Here is an 18609-nt window from a genome sequence, read left to right as displayed (position 1 = left end):
TGCTGTTGGTTGTCATGCATGAACGTGTTGGTGGATCCAGTTCCTTTCTCTGTGGTATGTTATCTGGGGTTTGGGTTGTCACCTGAGTCTCTACAACAGATGTTGACTGCGAAAGGTAAAAAACAAGGCGAGGGGACGAAAACATTATGACCTGTTGGTCAGTTTATGTGTTAAGTGATGCTAGGCTCCATGCTAACATTGTTTAGCACACACTATGTTGATACAGTTAAAGCCAATCATGATGAGAAAGCTGAACCATGGACACTGACTGCTGTGAGGAAGAGAAGAAGAGTGCAGTACCGTCTTTTGGCCATGGGGTGCAGGCACTTGCAGCAAGACAGCTAAATGCTCTGAAACCATCACTACATTTGATTCCAAATGTTTACCAGTAACTGAACTGTTACTGTCATTGTTATCACATATAACTACATATTATCAGTTTTGTCATCGCCACACAACTGATGTTTCAAACAGATTCAGAACAGCACCTGCATGGCCAGACACCTGTTAGCCTGCTCAACGCCAGCTGATCCAGGTAACGGTGGTCATGTTAAACATATTTTCCATGTTTAACATCACTGTTTACAGTTAACATGGTGAAGACATGGGAGAATGTGGTCATTTTGATGTGTGGCTAGAGCATGTGTACAACCCTCGATGAGTGAAAAATCTTGTTGATCTCTGGCACTAATGTTGCATACAATTTGACAAAATATGAAAAGCAAATGATAATATATACACCACAAAGTTAGATATAGGCAACTCCCCACAAAGAGAAAGGCTGACTATTTTACAAGGAAAATTGGTCAGTTTACTCCCAGCAACCTACCTCCAGCCAGGCAAGTTGAGGCAGTGGATCACTTAAAAAAAAAAAAAAAAAACATGGATTTGTCATTGATTAATTCTTATTCATTTATTTATCTATACAACAATTTACCCAAACTTTACATTGCAACAAACCATTTTGCAAATCATGTGAAGGTAATAAAGATTTCACAACATGTAATCAAAATCCCTCCATTGTTAAATTAGAATTTTTGGTTGACACACCCACCTTATGATGTTCTGCCTCTGTGGCAAACAAAGTCATCAGCGATCATACATCACAGAACTGAACAAAGTTTGAAGTCTCTGAAAGTTCATTTTCATATCGTAGTAGAATGAATGGAAAGCAATGGCTGGATAAAGGGGAGTAAAAATGATACTGGAGTTCTAAAATATGAGTGCTTGCTTTGGGATGAGATTAGCAGCAACGTGACATTTTATAAATATTACGCTATGCAAAATCACTGGTATGATCCTGTTATGTCAAAAGCTGGTGTACACCAGTGCATTCAGAAGAAGTGCTGGAGACTCTAAATAGGTCTTCATCAAGACCGGATCATCTTGAAATATTAGGAAAGAGGTAATCCAGGAATTATTCGAGGTGTGATTCACACATGGGAAAATGACCCTTAATCAAAATGGGCAGGAAATCACATTAACTATGGTAATATTGGTGTTCACTGAAAACCACCCAAGCAGGCAGCACACCAGCTATTACTGATGAATGTGACTGAGTATACAGCAACACCATCCGAAGGTCACACAGTAGCGTGGAACACAGGTTTCAAAATAAAGGTCACTGAGGGAGCAAGGCACTTGACAAACCAACTCCCACTCACAGGCCTCCAGCAGCATCACACCACAGTGATGCTATACACGTTACACAAACAGCACATCAAATAAAACTCATCCACAAAATGTATTTTGTATTATCTGGTCACACAATCACAACAGAAAATATTTCTGAATGCACAGACAGCATAATGGTTCTTACCTTTAGAAGTTCCTCTTTCTTGCCTTTTTATTTGCAAAGTCAGTGATCAAGTCCTCAAAATCCAGCTGCTTCACAAGCTCAGACTCAGTGGCCATTAAAGAGAGCTCTGAAAGCCTGCTCTGACCCATGGTTGTCCTGAGTTCCTTTTTTATCCGTTTAAGTTGTGAAATGTCCTTTCTCCCTCGCAGTTGGATACAGGCAGTGAGAGAAAAAGCCTGAGCACAATAAAAACATTGGGTAACGTTGCCTGGAGCCCATTCCTCAGCACAACCTGCAATAGGTTTGCAGGAGTCTTATCTTGCTCAGTGCTGACAAAAGATCTAAACTGGATCAGCTCATCAGCTAAGGCATTACCCAAGTCAGCTGGATATGAAGAGGAAAGACCATTGGTCCGTCTGTGGAGATCAGTGTCATCACAGTCCATGTCAAATAGGACACTAAAGCGGTGCATGCATCCAGGCATTTGTTCAATCCTCACAGCAATAATCACATTAAATGTCTCAACTTGGAACTTTTTACTCCTGGTGAGAATGACCTCACTGTCCACTGTCTCATAATCAAAGGCTCTTCTTTTACTCACATGCTGAGTCTTGTGCTGGTATGTCTGTCACACCCATGACAACCCCGTCACATTTCTCAGCAAATTGCCCTCAGAGTGATGCAATGCAAGTGTGCTGCGATTCCAAAAAGCGCACCAGTCATCAGGTCCATGTCCCTCTTTTGCGAGCCGTTGCTTGTAAGCTTGAATCAGTGGATCAGTGTCCCAAAATGTGGTCCTCAGCGCAGTCTCCAGCTTCCCAAACCTGCTACATAGCATTGCAGCCTTGTGTGTGTCCTGTTGCTCTTCATTTTCAGACACCAACATCTGCAAGGCCCCTCTTATTTCTCTATAATTTTCACAAAGAACTCTTGCAGTTCCATCTCATACAGGAGCAAGATTTTAGTGTCAGCGTGATGCCTGCAGTGAACACTTTATTCCATCGGTGGATGGAAGCAGAGCAAATGGCTCAACTACTTTCCCTTTCTCATTCACAAATCAGAACACAAATGTTAGTTGGTCCACATGAGACCTGTCCAGTGTAGATTCTATCACAGAGAAATATTAGTATAGTGCTGTTATTAATATAGTGCTGCAGCAATGGCTTGCTTTGTTTTGCCGCCCATTAGGCCAATAAATTCCTCACAGATAGTTGACAAGTATGAAGTCTTGACACAGCCATTGTGACCATACTTCTGAAAATGTTCTTTTAAAAATGGATCAAACTGTGCGAGGAGCTCCAGGCTTCCCAGGCAGGAGTAGTGAATACAAACACCTCTTGTCCGTGTAGTAAATCATTTGCTTCTGTTTACAAAAGTATTGGTCTTTGGTTACAGAAAAAAAGAAAAAATCTCGCCTATTGTGGAAAGCAAAAACATCATATATCTCTTCCAGTTTTTAAACACACCTGGTATTCCCAAATTGTTGGCTATCTTTCTCCATGATTGGTCTTTTTTAATGAGATCCCATTAGGACTGTAGTCTGCTGTCCCACAGCTCTGCACACAGAGAGACAACCACAGTGAGGCTTTCCTCCATTGTTGTTTTGCCTTTCTGCCAAAATCCACCAGATTGTTTTCAGATTCCACTGCTCTCTCCTATTGGACGCACCGAGGTGTCATCACAGGGCGCTGCGCCCAAGTTACAAAATTTTCAACTTTACGATCTCAAGTATGTGGCTGCGCCAGCCGAGGTCTGCGCCGTGTGTGCGCTATGTGAAAACCCGATGACTGCTCTGACCCTGAGATGCTTGGTTGTAGGTACGTCTCTGTACATTGCACTGTTGTTACAGCAGAAACATTTTTCAATATACTATCAATATGCATCTCAATAAGGTTATGGTCAGATTAAGTTGAGAATGTGTAATTTTAATCCTGTTCTGAAATGGCTATGGTTAGGGTCCAAATTGGTCTGGTTTAGTTTGAGAATTATTAAAGATCTGAATTTGGTTACGGTTAGGGTCAGGTTTATGATTAGGGTCTAAAATTCTACCTTAAAAGGATTAAGGTTAATGATTGGGCTAGTTTGGGCCTAGTTTAACAATAATTTACAGTTGAGGTAGGTCGAAGTTTGTGCCAGGTTGAGGTTAGAGTCTAATGTATCAATATGCACCTCAATATGTGTATTTATAAAATCCCTCTCAGTTATCACTTATGACCCACTAGAAGTGTTTACCAGATCCAATAGCAAACCAAAAAAGTAAAAAAAAAAAAAAAAACACTGACAGTGATAGATGAAATTTGACAGCAATGTCCACACTGCAACAGCAACACAAAAATATGTGCATTAATAAGAGGATTTAAGAAAAGAAAAAAAGTAATCGTAAAAATTACTTTCCCCAGTAATTGAATTACTCTTCTGCAGCAGTAATTGAGTAGTAATCAAAATTACTTTTTTACAGAAATAATTTGTAATTGTAACTTATTAGTTTTGTGAGTAATTGGTCCCAACACTGGTTATCACATGCATACTTCTGCTCATTCATTGGTAGCTGAATTGTTAGGTCTATTTGATAAGCAATTTACATTTTTAAAATAATAATAATAAATTAACATATTGTTAAATTAAAAAAGCCAACATGATGCAGGTCAAAGACTAAAAAAGACTAAAATAGGCTACTTTGTAATTTAGTCGACTAAAACTAGACTAGAATACTTTGGATTTTCTTCGACTAAAACTAGACTAAAATGCCAAGACTTTTCATCGACTAAAATGTGACTAAACAAAAAAGAATTCAAGTTGACTAAATATGACTAAAACTAATAAGGGCATTTGACACAAGACTAAGACTAAAATTAAATTGAAAAATAGCCAACGAAATTAACACGAAATTAACGAAATTAATAAGTTATTTAATTTCATTTATATTTTCCATTGCAATTCATTCACTTTAAATAAAAAGTAAATCTTAAGTGGAAGTTCATCAGTCAGTTAATTGAAATGTTTGAAATATTATGAATATCTTTTATTTAGAAAAAAAAAACACATTAAAAGCTAAGGGCTCATTAACAAGGGTGGCCTATTCATGAGCATACAGCAGCAATTACATATGTTAGGGGAACAGGGCAACATTAATATACCATGTAAAGTGGTATCTGCTAGAAATCGGTAAACCAGTATCGGTGAGTCTGCCCGCCGAGTGGGGGCGCCGCCATGCCGGGCGGTGTCCCACATTGTCCCTCAGAATCATACCCCTTGTCCCCCATTGGGCTTATTAGCAGGTGGTCACCCTACTCACACATGATGGGAGCGCGCCTGCTTTTGTAGCCTGTCACACTTTTGACCGCCTGCCACAAGTCATACATATTGTAGTTACATGTTGTAGTTACAAGTTACATATTGTAACTAACCATGATGTATTTTTATTTATCAGGCAAAAGATACAGAAGTATCCGCTGCCGTACCACCAGACTACAGAGCAGCTTCTTCCCTCAGGCTGTGAGACTACTAAATGCACCATCTGCACTCCTCCATGTTTAATAATTTTATTTTCTATACAATCAATTAATCAATCAAGAGGGAACCACATTTTAATTTCACTACAACCTGTTGTATCATGACCAATAAACTTCCTTGTATCCTTGTATCTTTGTATACTTGTATCCTTATTTATTTTTTTGCTGAACTTTTTCAAACCTAATCTTGGCTGAGTCTCGGAAAGTCCCCATATCTGAGCAGTAGTGGAGAAGACGATCAGGAGGAGCCACATGCTAAAACTCTGCGCCTTTTCTCTGGCTACCAGAAGAAAAGCAACAGGAGGAACGTGGACTATCGCTCATCTGTCAAGGCTGAGCTTCTGCACTACATCGAGGTGTCCTCTGACTTTGATAAAGACAATGTGGACTGCCTGGATTTCTGGAAAAGGCATGCAAAGGTCTTCCCAAGGCTCTATGTTGTTGCCATGAGAGTGCTTGCTGTTCCTGCCACCAGTGCACCAGTGGAGAGGGTATTTAGTCATGGGGGAATTATCATGCGCCCTCACAGAGCCAGGCTTAGTGCAAAGATGCTGTCAAACTTGATCTTTTTGAAATGCAACCATGCTGTTGGACAAAATATTTCTAGGTTTAAGCCCACTGGAGGACACCTAGGAGCTTGTTATCTGAAATGTTTTGTGGCCCATACAACCCAGTGGACTAAGAAAAGAAGGTCAAATAGTCTGATCTTATTGCAGACTTTATCTTTTTATTTTATTATTTTTTAAATTTTTGTTAAGTATTTTGTTTTTGGCAAATTATGTCAGTTTTGTTGCACCATGGTTGGGGTCAGTTCAGTTTAGAATTTTTCATCAAATTTAAACATAAAAATATTTAACAGAAAATGTGCTATCCAGCCAATAAGTCAACTGAAAGAGTGTGAAATATTACAGTTAATGTTATTGCAAGGAAAGATAAAAGTATTTTTTTTTATTAAAGAAAAGCTTTTATTGTGGTCTTTTTTCATATTGCATCAATGTTGCTATTTGATGAAGGAGGGATGATAATACAGTACAGCTTTGTATTCCTGAGATATAGAACGACTGGCATGCAGCACTCATTAACCCGTTATAGACTTGAGACTTGACTTGGACTTGAGCTCAAAGACTTGAGACTTGACTTGGACCTGTGAGCATCTGAGTCACTCACACACACACACACACACACACACACACACACACACACTCACAAAGAAGATTGAGCTGCACTCCCTTCTCTGGCGGGGGTCCCACGAATCCTTCTCCAGGGTGCAACTCCATCATTCAACTCCATTGTTCATCATCATCATCATCATCATCGGTGTCATTATCACCTGTCTCTTTGTCTGTCTCCATTTCTCTTTGTGACATCACAGCATCTCAAGCCATTGTGACATCATCAACCAAACATCACATTTTCTGGCAATTTGTAAATGAAAACTGAATTGAATTCTACGTTGTTGTCTCTTTGACGTCACAGGGTGACACATCATGACATCAGCAGAGGTCATAAATACTCCCTCACTTGTGTAGAATTTTGTTCCACATTGAACCAACAAACCTGCGCGCTTGTTGGGCGCAGTGTCGCGGCTGAGCAGACGGGCTTTACTGTCCGTAGGCTCAGCCGATGACCTCGCACCCTTACTGGCATCGCAGCTTGTTGGATCAGTGTGGGGCCAAACTCTCTCTTTGTGTTTTCTCTTTCAGATGGAGGATTTCTGGGACCCCCGTCCATCGTGGGAGCCGGAGCCAGAGCTACACCCCGGAGAAGGACCCGTGGGACCGCCGCCCATCGTGGAAGCTGGAGCCAGAGCCGCACCCGGAGAAGGGAGTACAGCGAAAGGAGTACAACTCAACCTTTTTTTTGTGTGTGTGTGTGTGTGTGTGTGTGTGTGTGTGTGTGTGCGCGCGCGCTTTCTCTTTCAGATGCAGGATTCGTGGGACCCCCGTCCATCGTGGGAGCCGGAGCCAGAGCCACATCCTGGAGAAGGACCCGTGGGACCGCCGCCCATCGTGGGAGGCGCAGCCGGAGCTGCACCCGGAGAAGGGAGTGCAGCTCAATCTTCCGTGTGTGTGTGTGTGTGTGTGTGTGTGTTAGTGAGTGCACGCGTGCAAGACAGGGGAAAGCCTGCTCATCCTGCCCTTATCATCCATCCCTTATCATCAACCTCAACCTGGCACCAACTTCAACCTACCTTAACTATAAATTAATGTTAAACTAGGCCCAAATTAAAATGACACATTCTCAACTTAATCTGACCATAACCTTAAACAAAGCAGTGTTGTGTAATCCACACAGAACCCTCACCACACAAACAACCCCATAGCAACTACTGACAATACATGGAGCTCATCTGACAGGACATAGGGGTCCGATTTGTTGCAACATATAAAGACTAAGATGATGAGGTGATTCCATGGGGCTGAGCCACGCCTCACAGCTCCTGCCACCTAGTCCTGGGCATCAGGGGCTGCCACATGGTGTCACGCTCACTCGTACCACTGTTGAGGTGTGTTGTTTTTCATGGCTGTGGCAGATCGGTCATGGACATGGGCCAGTGTCTTTTCTCTTGAAACTCACCTTGCAAGCCACTCTGTATTCCCAAAATGAATGAGACACAAATAACTGCAATGTTGAATGCATGAATCAATAAAATAAGGAGGAAGAGACATCATTTAATCCTCTGTGGTTGTATTCAAAGTTTTTGAACATACAGTGTAGTCACTGGTGGAAGTTCTGGGGTGACTACAGCAGCTCAGGTTCCTCCAAAATGAATCTCATCAATAATCCCTCTGTATTCCCTTGGAATATCAAAGGATCTTCCCTATCAAGACAACATGGAACTGTACTATTCCCTTACATGCGAGCTAATGATGCTCTCTGTGATTCTGGATACTTGGTGGCCTGATTCTGAGGGGCTGAAGCCCTCTTCATCAGAATTTCCTCCTGGACACTCCCTGTAATCAATCCCCATAATGCAGGGTCTTCACAGGTGATGGACTAACCACTGCAAATGAGCTTGAAGTAACGATGCCTTGCTCTGTTTGGTCACTATCATCTGCGTCTTCATCTGCTTGTTCTCTAGCAGCTAGCTGAGGCTCTTCATCGCTGCTAAAGGGCAGTGCTTCCAGGCTAGTGTCACTGTTAGCTAGCTCGACATCCTTCGTCGGAATACATGGAACTGTTCCAACTCCATCCTCTTCATCTTAAACTTTTTTTGAAAAAGCTATTTATCAAGGGGACTTTTTTTTTTTTTTTAATTATTATTATTGTGGCAGCTTCTGTCCTTTTCCTTTTTTCCTCTCTTTCTTTTGGCAGCCCCACAGAGCTTTTGGTTACTGCTGGCGCTGTCCATTTTCTGCTAGCTGATAACTGTTTCCCACACATTTGCTGATACACCTTAACTGATAATGCATCCGGTAAAAATTAATTCCAATGTTTTAACCTTGACTTTAAGAAAAACTAATCTTGGCTTGGTGCGATTTAAGCCACCTACTCTGAGTGCATTGCGGCCTGCAAACCAATCACTTGCCGAGCCATCAAATTGACAAATGAAACAAAAGATCATTTTCTTGGAAACAACTTTTATTTTATTCTGATTGGATAACTGACTTGGATAATTGGGTCAAGCCTTGAATCGTGTCTATGGAGCCTGAACAAAACAGAAAAAAGTATACATATTTTTTTCTCCCTTCATGGAGGGCCCCTTCCTGCTGAAGGGCCCCAGGGCACGTGCCGTAGCAGCCGCACTCTGAGTCAGAGAAGTTAAATGCTGCAGCTTTTTCTTACTTGTTAACATCTTGCACAATTAATGGTGTGTAGTTCATATGTTGTAATTCAAGTTCAACATAATTTGTGTTTCACGCTTACAGATATATGTGTTAATTCTGACTACACAAAGCTAAGCTATCTAGCCATGCAACGTCTCCATAAGAAACCATGGTTGGAGAAGGCTGCACTTCAACAGAATGATTTTAGTGGAGTGCTAAGCCCAATATCCAATGTTCAAAAAATGTAAAAAGGTAGCACATCCCAGTTCATGAAGTCAAGGAGGACAAGATAAGGTTTTCTACTGTGATGTACTCGTTGGTTTTGACAGCAAACCTGTGTCCACATCCTAATGAGCTCACATTCACTGCTTACATGCATGAAGACGACTGTTTCACACCACGTGGCCCACGCTCTATAGGACTGTTTTGTCTCCAAAAGGGTCCAACCCAGTTGTTTTCAAAGTGTGGTCTGGGCCCCTTGAGGGTCCTCAGAAAAATATGGAATAGTTTAATTTCACTAGAGGCTGTGTTCAGTGTTCTGTGTTGTTTTTGAAAGAAATCAAGTGAATTTGTTAATAATAGTATAGTAAATTTTATTTTTATTTTATTTCTGCAATTTTGATTTTTTTTGGGCCATTTTCTGTTATTTTTGTGTGCCAATGTTTTGGTAATTTACTTTGACTTTTTCACTGATATTCTGCAAATTTCTTGCTAACTTGCTAATCACCTCCGTGTTATTTCATATCAGTGGGCCTCATCCATCAATAATTGACCAAGTTTTTCTTAAATTTGTTCTTGAGAAAGGTCCTAAAAAAAGTCTGTCAGATTCACAATGTGTTCTTAAACCATGTATTTGCTCACACCTGTTTTCTCATAACGATTCCCTCTGAGGACGTGTGCCAGTCGAGCCTATTTAGCCTGGGTAAACTTCACACAAATCCCCATAAAGAGACATGAGCTGTGAGCTGTGTGCACACAGTCTGATCAAGTTGAGAGAAGTCAAGAATAGTCAAACAGTCACCAGAGGGTGTAGCTCTGGATTCCAGATGTTTAAAAACCATCAATAATTCTGAAGTGCAGGTCCTGCTGCAGGAAGTGAACACCAAACCAGCTGTCATATTATATTATACTGTATAATTGAGGAAAAAAAAACATTAAGAAATGATTTTGCATTAATATGTCAGCACTCAAATGTGGGTAAGAATGACTGTGTGTAGATCAAATAAGAAAACATTGGTGCGATGTCCGCGAGACTAGAGAACCGATCTTTTTGAAAATTGCTTAAGTGGGTTGTAAGAACAAATTTGTTCTTAACAACAGCTGGTGAATGAGGCTCAGTGTTCCGAGACAAAATCACCTCTGATGGGGGTCTAAGCGAATTTGGTTTTTGACGCGCACGCACGCACGCACACACACACACACACACGCGCACACACACACACACACACACACACACGCACGCGCGCACACACACACACACACACACACACACACACACACACACACACACACACACACACACACCATGGAGAATGTTAAGGATATAATAAATAAGAAACAAACAGCACATTCCTTATGTTTTCTCTTTTATTTAAGATTTAATTTTTTTTCTTCCAGACCTGTAAAGGTGCAGTTCCTTCAGCTCTTCATTTTAAACTCATGTTTTTAGCACTGTGTAAAACCAGCCCATGGTTAAACTGCATCAGTGTCTTAATCCTCAAGAATACTGTTGAGTAGTGAAAGTTGTAAGGACCTTACGGAGAAAGAAAAATAAGACCATTTAAAACACTTGGAGTTTTTTTTAAGAATGAAGGGGTAAATGTTAAACCCCTGATGTTACCAACAGTTTGAGTTGCCTTGAAGCACTACTATCCCAGCACACATATCCTTGAGAGACAAAAACTGATGTGATAAAATGAAGCAGGAATTTACAGAAGAGCATTAGGGCCACACTAATTTTTGAAAATCAGAATTGGAATTGTAAGAATGAAGCCAGAATTCAATCAGAATTCTGACTTCAACCTTAGAATAAATATTAAAGTCAGAATTCTGACTTTGATCTTAGAATACTGCCTTTATCCTCACAATTCTGGCTTTTGTCAAAATTCTGAGATTTAGCTCAAAACTTTTTTTTTTTTTTTTTAAACTGTGGCCTTAATCCCTTCCGTAGGAACCAAGTAGGGAAAATGTGAGAACAGACTGAGTAGAGCAACCAGCTGCAGCTTAATCCAATTAAAAACAAACAATTTTTTTTGAACAGCTCAAAATATAACTCTTTACCCTGCTTTGAATCTCTAAAACCTGTGAAACACTGACAAATGAACACTAAACAAAGTGCTTTCTCTGTCCAAACACACAAACCACATGCCCACATTAGTGCAGTACAGGCCCAACATGAACAGGAACTGTGCTCAGCCTGCGCCCCAGTCTAAGACCATGGGCAAGGTCTCAGGGTCATCACAACTGACAATCAGCGCCACACGGTGGCACCTACTATGTTAAGCCCACTCTGTACTGTGGTGCTTCATATCTAGCGCCAGTCTCTACCCTCTGATACAGAGGTTTGGCTGACAGATCTCGTGGGGGTAAAGGGTGAAATTTCTAACTAAACCTCCACTCACAAAGCTCCTGAAATCCAGACCCCCTGCCTTGTTTTAGCAAAACCTTTACCAACAGATCCCAACTGAACAAAGCTTTACTCAACACAGACTTGGTTTTAGGGAATACAGACATTACTTGTCTTCCCATCGAATCAGATAAGGCTTAGCTGTTGCTTTTCAAATTTCTCCCCAAAATTCCTTTGATCCTGTGAATTAAAAAAAAAATAAAAAAAAAAATGCAAAGCTCCCGATCAAAGAATCGAGGCCCTGATGCTAAGACGCAGCGCAAACCTTGATTTCTCACAATCACTTGCCTCAGGGGTTCGAAGGAGGCAGCTTCTCTCATGTAGACAGATTGAGATGAGCTTTTTTGGCAAATCGTTTGAAGGCAGACAATTGTGTTCTGAGACTTACCCAATGGGAGTCAGTTGTGTCTATTCCAAAGTGCCTCTCAAACTTTGTCTTATTTCAACAACACAATGAATGTATTTTCCATCATGATCCAAGTGGCTTAATATCTGGATACCACTACTTACGAATAATTCAAAAAGCTTTGGAAATTCCTGTCAATTCTTAGCCAATCATAGGGAATGAATAGGTTTCTGTTTCATTAGATGAGATGCTCCCAGCAGAGCTGTGTAATCATGATGCTGGCAGACAGTGTTAGGAGTGTGGCTGGGGTAGCGCAACTAGACCAACTTCAATAACCAATTGAAAACTGAGACAAGAAAACACAAGAGCTCAGAAGATCATGAGGAGGAAGAAATGAAAATAGTATATCATCTTGTTATTATTTGTTAATAGTTTTGTATCTCTGCTGATTTGGTTGAGTGACTCTCTGTGGTTGTTGGAGAGGGTTAGGGTTTACACTGACAGTCCCTAGTGGCGGTCGACGGTGGCGCTCTGTAGCAGGTCTGTCTGGCTCTGGGCCGGTGGTCTGAAGGCCGTCTGGAAGCCTGGCGGGGGGGAGTGGAACTGGGTAGCTGGGGCTGGGTAGGGTGCCCAGCCAGCTCTGCGAGGGGGGGGCTGGCTCCCGAAGGGGCCACTGTGTGGGGGCTGGTGGGGCGATGCGGAGCTAGATGGGACATCCATCTCTGTGAGGGTCTGCAGGGACTTGAGCCAGTGTGGAGGATTGTCATCGTGAAGAGAGTCCAGACTGTTGCCACTGGAGGCCGGGATCCCTGCAAAAGAACACACCAACATTAAAATAATGTTTTACTTTAAAGACAAACTGCAACTTTTCTTACATATAGCAACGTTTGGGTATGATTAACATAGTTCCAAGCCCCATGAATCACACTGCAATTCAATGGGGTCTGGCCATTTCTCTATCTGATGATTTACCAACATCAGTGCTTGTCCCATCTATGAGCCAAGACCACCGGTCAGTATTAAAGTGACATGTGACCCATAAAACATCATCTAGTTTTTGAACAACCAACATCCATGTAAAACGCATGGGATCCATGGAGTCACAATTTTTGCCATTTAAAAAGTCAAAACATGTGAATTCCAGCAAGTTGTTGTTGTTGTTGTTGTTGTTGTTGTTGTGCCAACAGTCATCTCGGACCATCTAGCAGAACAAGCGCAGAGACAGGTGGAGTTGACTGAAGTATGTAGCACAAGGCATTGCGGTTATTTGAGTGTTTATGATTCTGGACCTTAAGACCCGAAACTATGACCAAAATCTAATAAAATACAATTTTTTGCCCACTTTTTAAAATTTTTATTAAAACATGAAAATTAAACGTTGTGTGAGGTTAAAAAGCCATTGGGTTACCATGCACTTGAAAGTAATCACAGGGTTAACTGTGTCATCGGGCATTGCCACAACAGCAGCAAATTTTAGCTTGGCTAATTGTTTGTCTTTCCACCAATCTATGCCGAAACATTTCTTGGCAACAGAAGAAACAGTTAAATCTAACTCAAAATGTGGTTGTGCCGAGTCATGAGGGGCTAGAAAGAGGCTATGACAAATATGACATTTGACAAATATGTCATTCTCTCTTGAGTGGGATTTGTGGTACCCCTTTGAAGCAATCAGTGTAATTTCAAAAATGTTAAAACATGATGACATGAATCTTTCGTTCAACACCAAATCTAGCAAGCACTGTCAGAGATGCCGTGTGTGATGATGTGACAGATGAACTAACATACACTGACTGAGCCATAGATTTCCCTTCATTGTCTCACTAACAGAACTCCCCTCCACTGATGCTAGACTGATGCTTTAGGTGGGGCTAGAAGCCAAGATAAGCAAGGCTGGTACTGAAGAGGCTCAGACAGAAGGGATCGATCACCTTCCATTAAGATGAGTAGCTAGAAGGAGTTGGCTCATCCCCGTGTAGGCCTGTCCTGCAGTTGAAAGCGTGGAGCCGTGACTTAGTGGTGAAACCCAGTAGCATAACAGAGGAAATCCCTTAGCTAGCACAACGGCTCTTCTCAAATCCAGGCCATTCCTCCTGGCCATCAGACCACACAAATTGAATGGAGTAAAACAGACTTTTGCAGTCAAATCAACATTTTTTGTGCATCACTGCCAGTGCAAAGAACTATAGTTTTAGTGTAGTGAGCTCACTTTCATATAAACCAAACTGCGGCAAGTCGCCGACTCTCAAGGTGAAACGTTTTGCAACACTGACCAAACGAGCAGTAGAGTCTGGAGCATGGAGAGGCGCCTTGTGCTGCTGGAGGTGAATTGAAGATTGTTGGACCAACTGGTTGTAACTACTTACGTTGATTACTGCTTTTATCAAGCAGCCATAGCACAGCATATCGTCTCTGTTCTCAAACTAGTGTGACACACTTCAAGGACCTACCAACATGCAGTGTACCATAGCAACTAACTACAATCACCATTTTGTGTACCAGCCAATGACCATGACAAACAGTTCAATGATCATTTTACATCATACAAGTTCTGTGATCAAGACCTAGCTAGAGAGTATCACCTAGACATTATGTGGGAATAACACTGTCAGCTCTGGCTTTTGGAATAACACCAATCTGTCTGTGTTAACTAGTGGCAAATGGGCTAGCACCTTGATTAACAGCAGAGGCAGATCTGAAATCACCACCCACCAAGCAGAACATGTCAGTGAAACTTGTCTGCAATTAAAATAAGTGGGGGTTTGACCACTGATGCTCCCCAGGAGTAGTGTATAATGGAGGAAACCTAAGTTGGGGGGTATGTATGAAATTGAAAGGGTGAATGAAATAGGTAGAGTGTTAAGATTTCTCTTTGTGGGAGCATAAATGTAGTTAAGAAATTTAATTTCAGTGTTTTAATTACATGCATTGGTGTGCTTGGTCACTGTCTCACCAAAATCAGCAGGATTGATTCTCTGGGAAGCATAGGTCCACACAGCAAATTATATGACAACCCATTCACTGCATTCGAAGATATGTTGCAGTCAAATATTTGGCCTCAGGGTGGTGCGAGGAGAAAGGTCATGGGGTCACACCCGGTCAAACTGACAAGGTGTATGTTCTGGGTAGAACATGCTTCTACCCAGAATGTGCTTACCAAATTTCATGGCAATCCCCGTAGAATTTAAAATGTCAATTTGACATTGTGGCCTAATGGTGGCATCAGAGCACGATGTGATCATCAAATTTCATGGAAATCTGACCAATAGATTTTAAGATATGAAATGACATTCTGGACAAAAAGGAGTCACCAAATTGTAGTGGTTTACACATAGCAGTAGCATCTCAACTTACGTTTCTCTGGATTGTCCTAATGGTTATTTAAGCTTGGAATCCATTCCATGTACACTGGTCAATAAATTTAGGTTAATACAATGTCAGTAAATTCAAAATGTCCTAGATAGGATAATCTTAAAATTGGTGTATCGTTACACACATAGACCTTAACCTTCTGGCTCTTCTTGAGAGAAAGCAGCGGCCATGGCTGGAAAAGTTAATTGATGGGTAATGTTAAATCTTAAGAAAAGGGTTTAAATTAAGTAACTGTTGTTGTGGAAATAAAATGTTTTAATCTTGCTGCAAGAAAACAGCAACTGCAATGCTCAAACTTATCCAGCTAACTCAGTTGCCTATGTTCAAAGAACAGGGCCCTGATGAAAGTGCAAATGAGCACATTTTATATTAAAATATGCTCTAAATTTTCCTGTCTCTTCATTGAGACTTTCAACACAGTAACTAATGCTTTACTTATTTGTTTGGCTGGGGAACATGCACATACAGTAATGTGTTTTTAGTTCACAAGCTCTTGGCAGATGAGTAAAGAATCTCATCCTGGACCCTCATTTTGAGAGTCCAGGATGAGATTACAATAGTATTGTTACAATAGTATACATACAACTGATACAATAGTATTGTTATTGTTAAACATTAGAGTGATGAGCAGGTGCTTGTGTCATATCTAGGCCTAATATCTCAACTGAATCCGCCTTTTCTTGACCCACTTCCCTTACTGATGTGAGCCCTGTGGCTTCAGCACAAGGCCAAACACCACACATTAGAAAAGCCTCAGGGGCGGAAACAGTGTAGACTGCTTATCACTGAAGCAAAAGGTTTTCTGCTTCATCAACTGGCATGTTTGAGAGCTGCAAAGTATGTGGAGCGGGGTGGAGTGGTGGGGAGCTGGCATAAGGGTTAGACTGAAAGCCATCATCATTACATAAACACACAGACTACAGAGTGGGAAGAGATTTGCCATTGTAAGCCTAATTGGCCTGGAGGCGGATGTATGAGCATCGCTTCTTCCTGGTGGAAAGTGTGGCGCCTTAGGCCAGTGACGGGAGGTAGGAAAGTTGGTTCTCCAGCCTCTGACACAAAGACTGATATTTTATATATTTGATGCCACTGGAAAATGGTGCTGTCAGTGAACCACAGGTCCTGACCAACACCATCAAACAGTGGGCAGTGTTGCTACTTACCATGATCATCCTGCAGTGGCACAGAGGCCAGTCAAGATTTTATTTTGGTTGTATGGCCTGGCATTGGAAAAAAATCTGACAACTGCTTGCTACCGGGGCAACTGATTTTGTAACTAGTAATTCTTGCATGCAGTATGATCCAGTGGATGAAATTGCTTAAGTGATCTCAGCAGAGGTCTCTGACACAATTTACAATGGACATTAGTCTGTTTTTATCTGAAATATTGCCATAGTAGTAGTTGTATGGTGTTAGCATGTCACTTTCTCTGATGGTGCACTTCTTCCACCTTCTTCCCACCTCTCCACCTCTCAGCCAAACCAATCCAGCATGTCTGATCCATGCGACTATCAGATGGATGTGATGTTACTGCTTGTTCCTCTATTGAGGTTCACAGCAGTGTAGACCCAACAGGGCATATCACTGCCCTCCACCAGTTGGTGATAAGGTCACAATTAGTGCTACATGAAAGGCGAGCAATGCTTTCTTATTAACCATTTTATTGAATGTTCATTACATCTATATGGTGTATAAATTCTTTCATAATAGTTATCTTTATCGCTTTATCGCACAGTCCTAGTCACTTAAAACAAGTTGTTGAGTATTCAACCTATGAGAGTTGAACAAGTTGCCAGAAGCCCACTGTATCATGAATTTCACACTGAACTTCTTTGGTCGTACCTGTTCTAACATATTTACTCTATTAAAATCAGTGTTATGGATGGCTGGTGCAAACGCAGCCTCATCTACAGCGGCAAAAATTCTGTCTGCCTAAAATAAAGTCATTTTACAAGGTCAGGAGTGATCCAAAACCAATGGACCCTATAGCTTGGACCCTATAACTCCAATTAGAGGTGAAATTACAATACACTCTGTTTCTTAATATCTTCCTCGAATGAGGAAAAAAATGTATATAAGGCAATGTGTACATGCACACAGCACATAATGCTGTGAGAATGAGGTGAAATCTGCAAGAGGCAGACAGAGAGAATGCAATCTGTTTAGTTTGTTTGCATTTGAAAGTATCCCCCCATGAGGCAGAAACATTGTTAGCGCCCAAATGTAAAAACGGAGCATTATCATGGCCTGCGGGTATAAACAAAGTATCATCATTGTTCACACAGGTAAAAACATCAGTATCGCCTGCCGGTAGACAGGAAATGTCATCATGGCCCACAGGTAGAAACATCATCACTGCTGGCAGGTGCTAGGATTACATAGTCATAGCAGACAAAGGAGAAATATAAACTGTACATTAACATTACCTGCAGGGTTTTTGTTGCCACCTCTTCACTTACTTTGCATAAACAGAAGAGGTGATCACAGTACACATGGGAATACATAAAAACTATGAGTAAAAATACAAGGGCATGACCAAAACATTCATTATTCAAGTAGTATATCAAGATGCAGATTGTGTTTTAATACTAAGTATATTTGTGTCCACTTTATTTCATTTTGTTATGCCAGGTTTCCCAATTAAGAGGAACCCTTTCTATGACATATCAACATCCATCTCTTTTTAAACATAAACCCTTGTTTTGGGGGGATTAATTCCTGTAGTTGGTTCAGATTATGCTCTAAGTGCTAATGAAAAAAAAAAACACCACAGTTCTCTTGGAAGAGGACTGAGACATTTTCAGGTATCTTGATGCGGTTATTTCAAGTATCATTGCTTTCACCTGCAACATGAACTGAACTAAGGAAGGTAACACTCGAGAGCCCGCCCCTCCCAATTGGTGAGTAGGCAAAAAAAAAACCCAAAAGTCATTAAAACAACATGGAACTCGTATCTAAACCTAACACAGACTTGGAATTGTTTTGGATTCAAGCCAGATGACAGAGGAAAGCCGGTGAATCTAGATGAAGCCATCTGCTGTCACTGTTTAAAAAAAAAAAAAAAAAAAAAAAAAAAAAAAGTGATGGCAAAATATGGAAACACTTCAAATTCTCAACAACACTTCTTGGTTTCTAAAAAGCCATATTGCAACTTAGCAAAAAACAGCCGTTTGCACTAGTTGTAACAGTGG

At 41.1% G+C, this 18609-nt stretch overlaps 1 protein-coding gene across 1 annotated transcript in view; it reads right to left on the bottom strand.

The window, feature by feature from the left end:
* Positions 1–10650: 10650 nt before the first annotated feature.
* Positions 10651–18609, bottom strand: part of cnot4b (CCR4-NOT transcription complex, subunit 4b) — a 45910-nt gene continuing 37951 nt past the window's right edge. Inside the window, exon 14 of the mRNA XM_030045744.1 lies at positions 10651–12858. Within this exon, the coding sequence (XP_029901604.1) occupies positions 12557–12858 (302 nt within the window). The 3' untranslated portion in view covers positions 10651–12556. The remainder of the gene's footprint in view (positions 12859–18609) is intronic.

Source organism: Myripristis murdjan, chromosome 23, assembly GCF_902150065.1.
Source record: "Myripristis murdjan chromosome 23, fMyrMur1.1, whole genome shotgun sequence".
Classification (NCBI taxonomy): Eukaryota; Metazoa; Chordata; class Actinopteri; order Holocentriformes; family Holocentridae; genus Myripristis; species Myripristis murdjan.
This window is presented reverse-complemented; position numbering and strand designations above follow the sequence as displayed.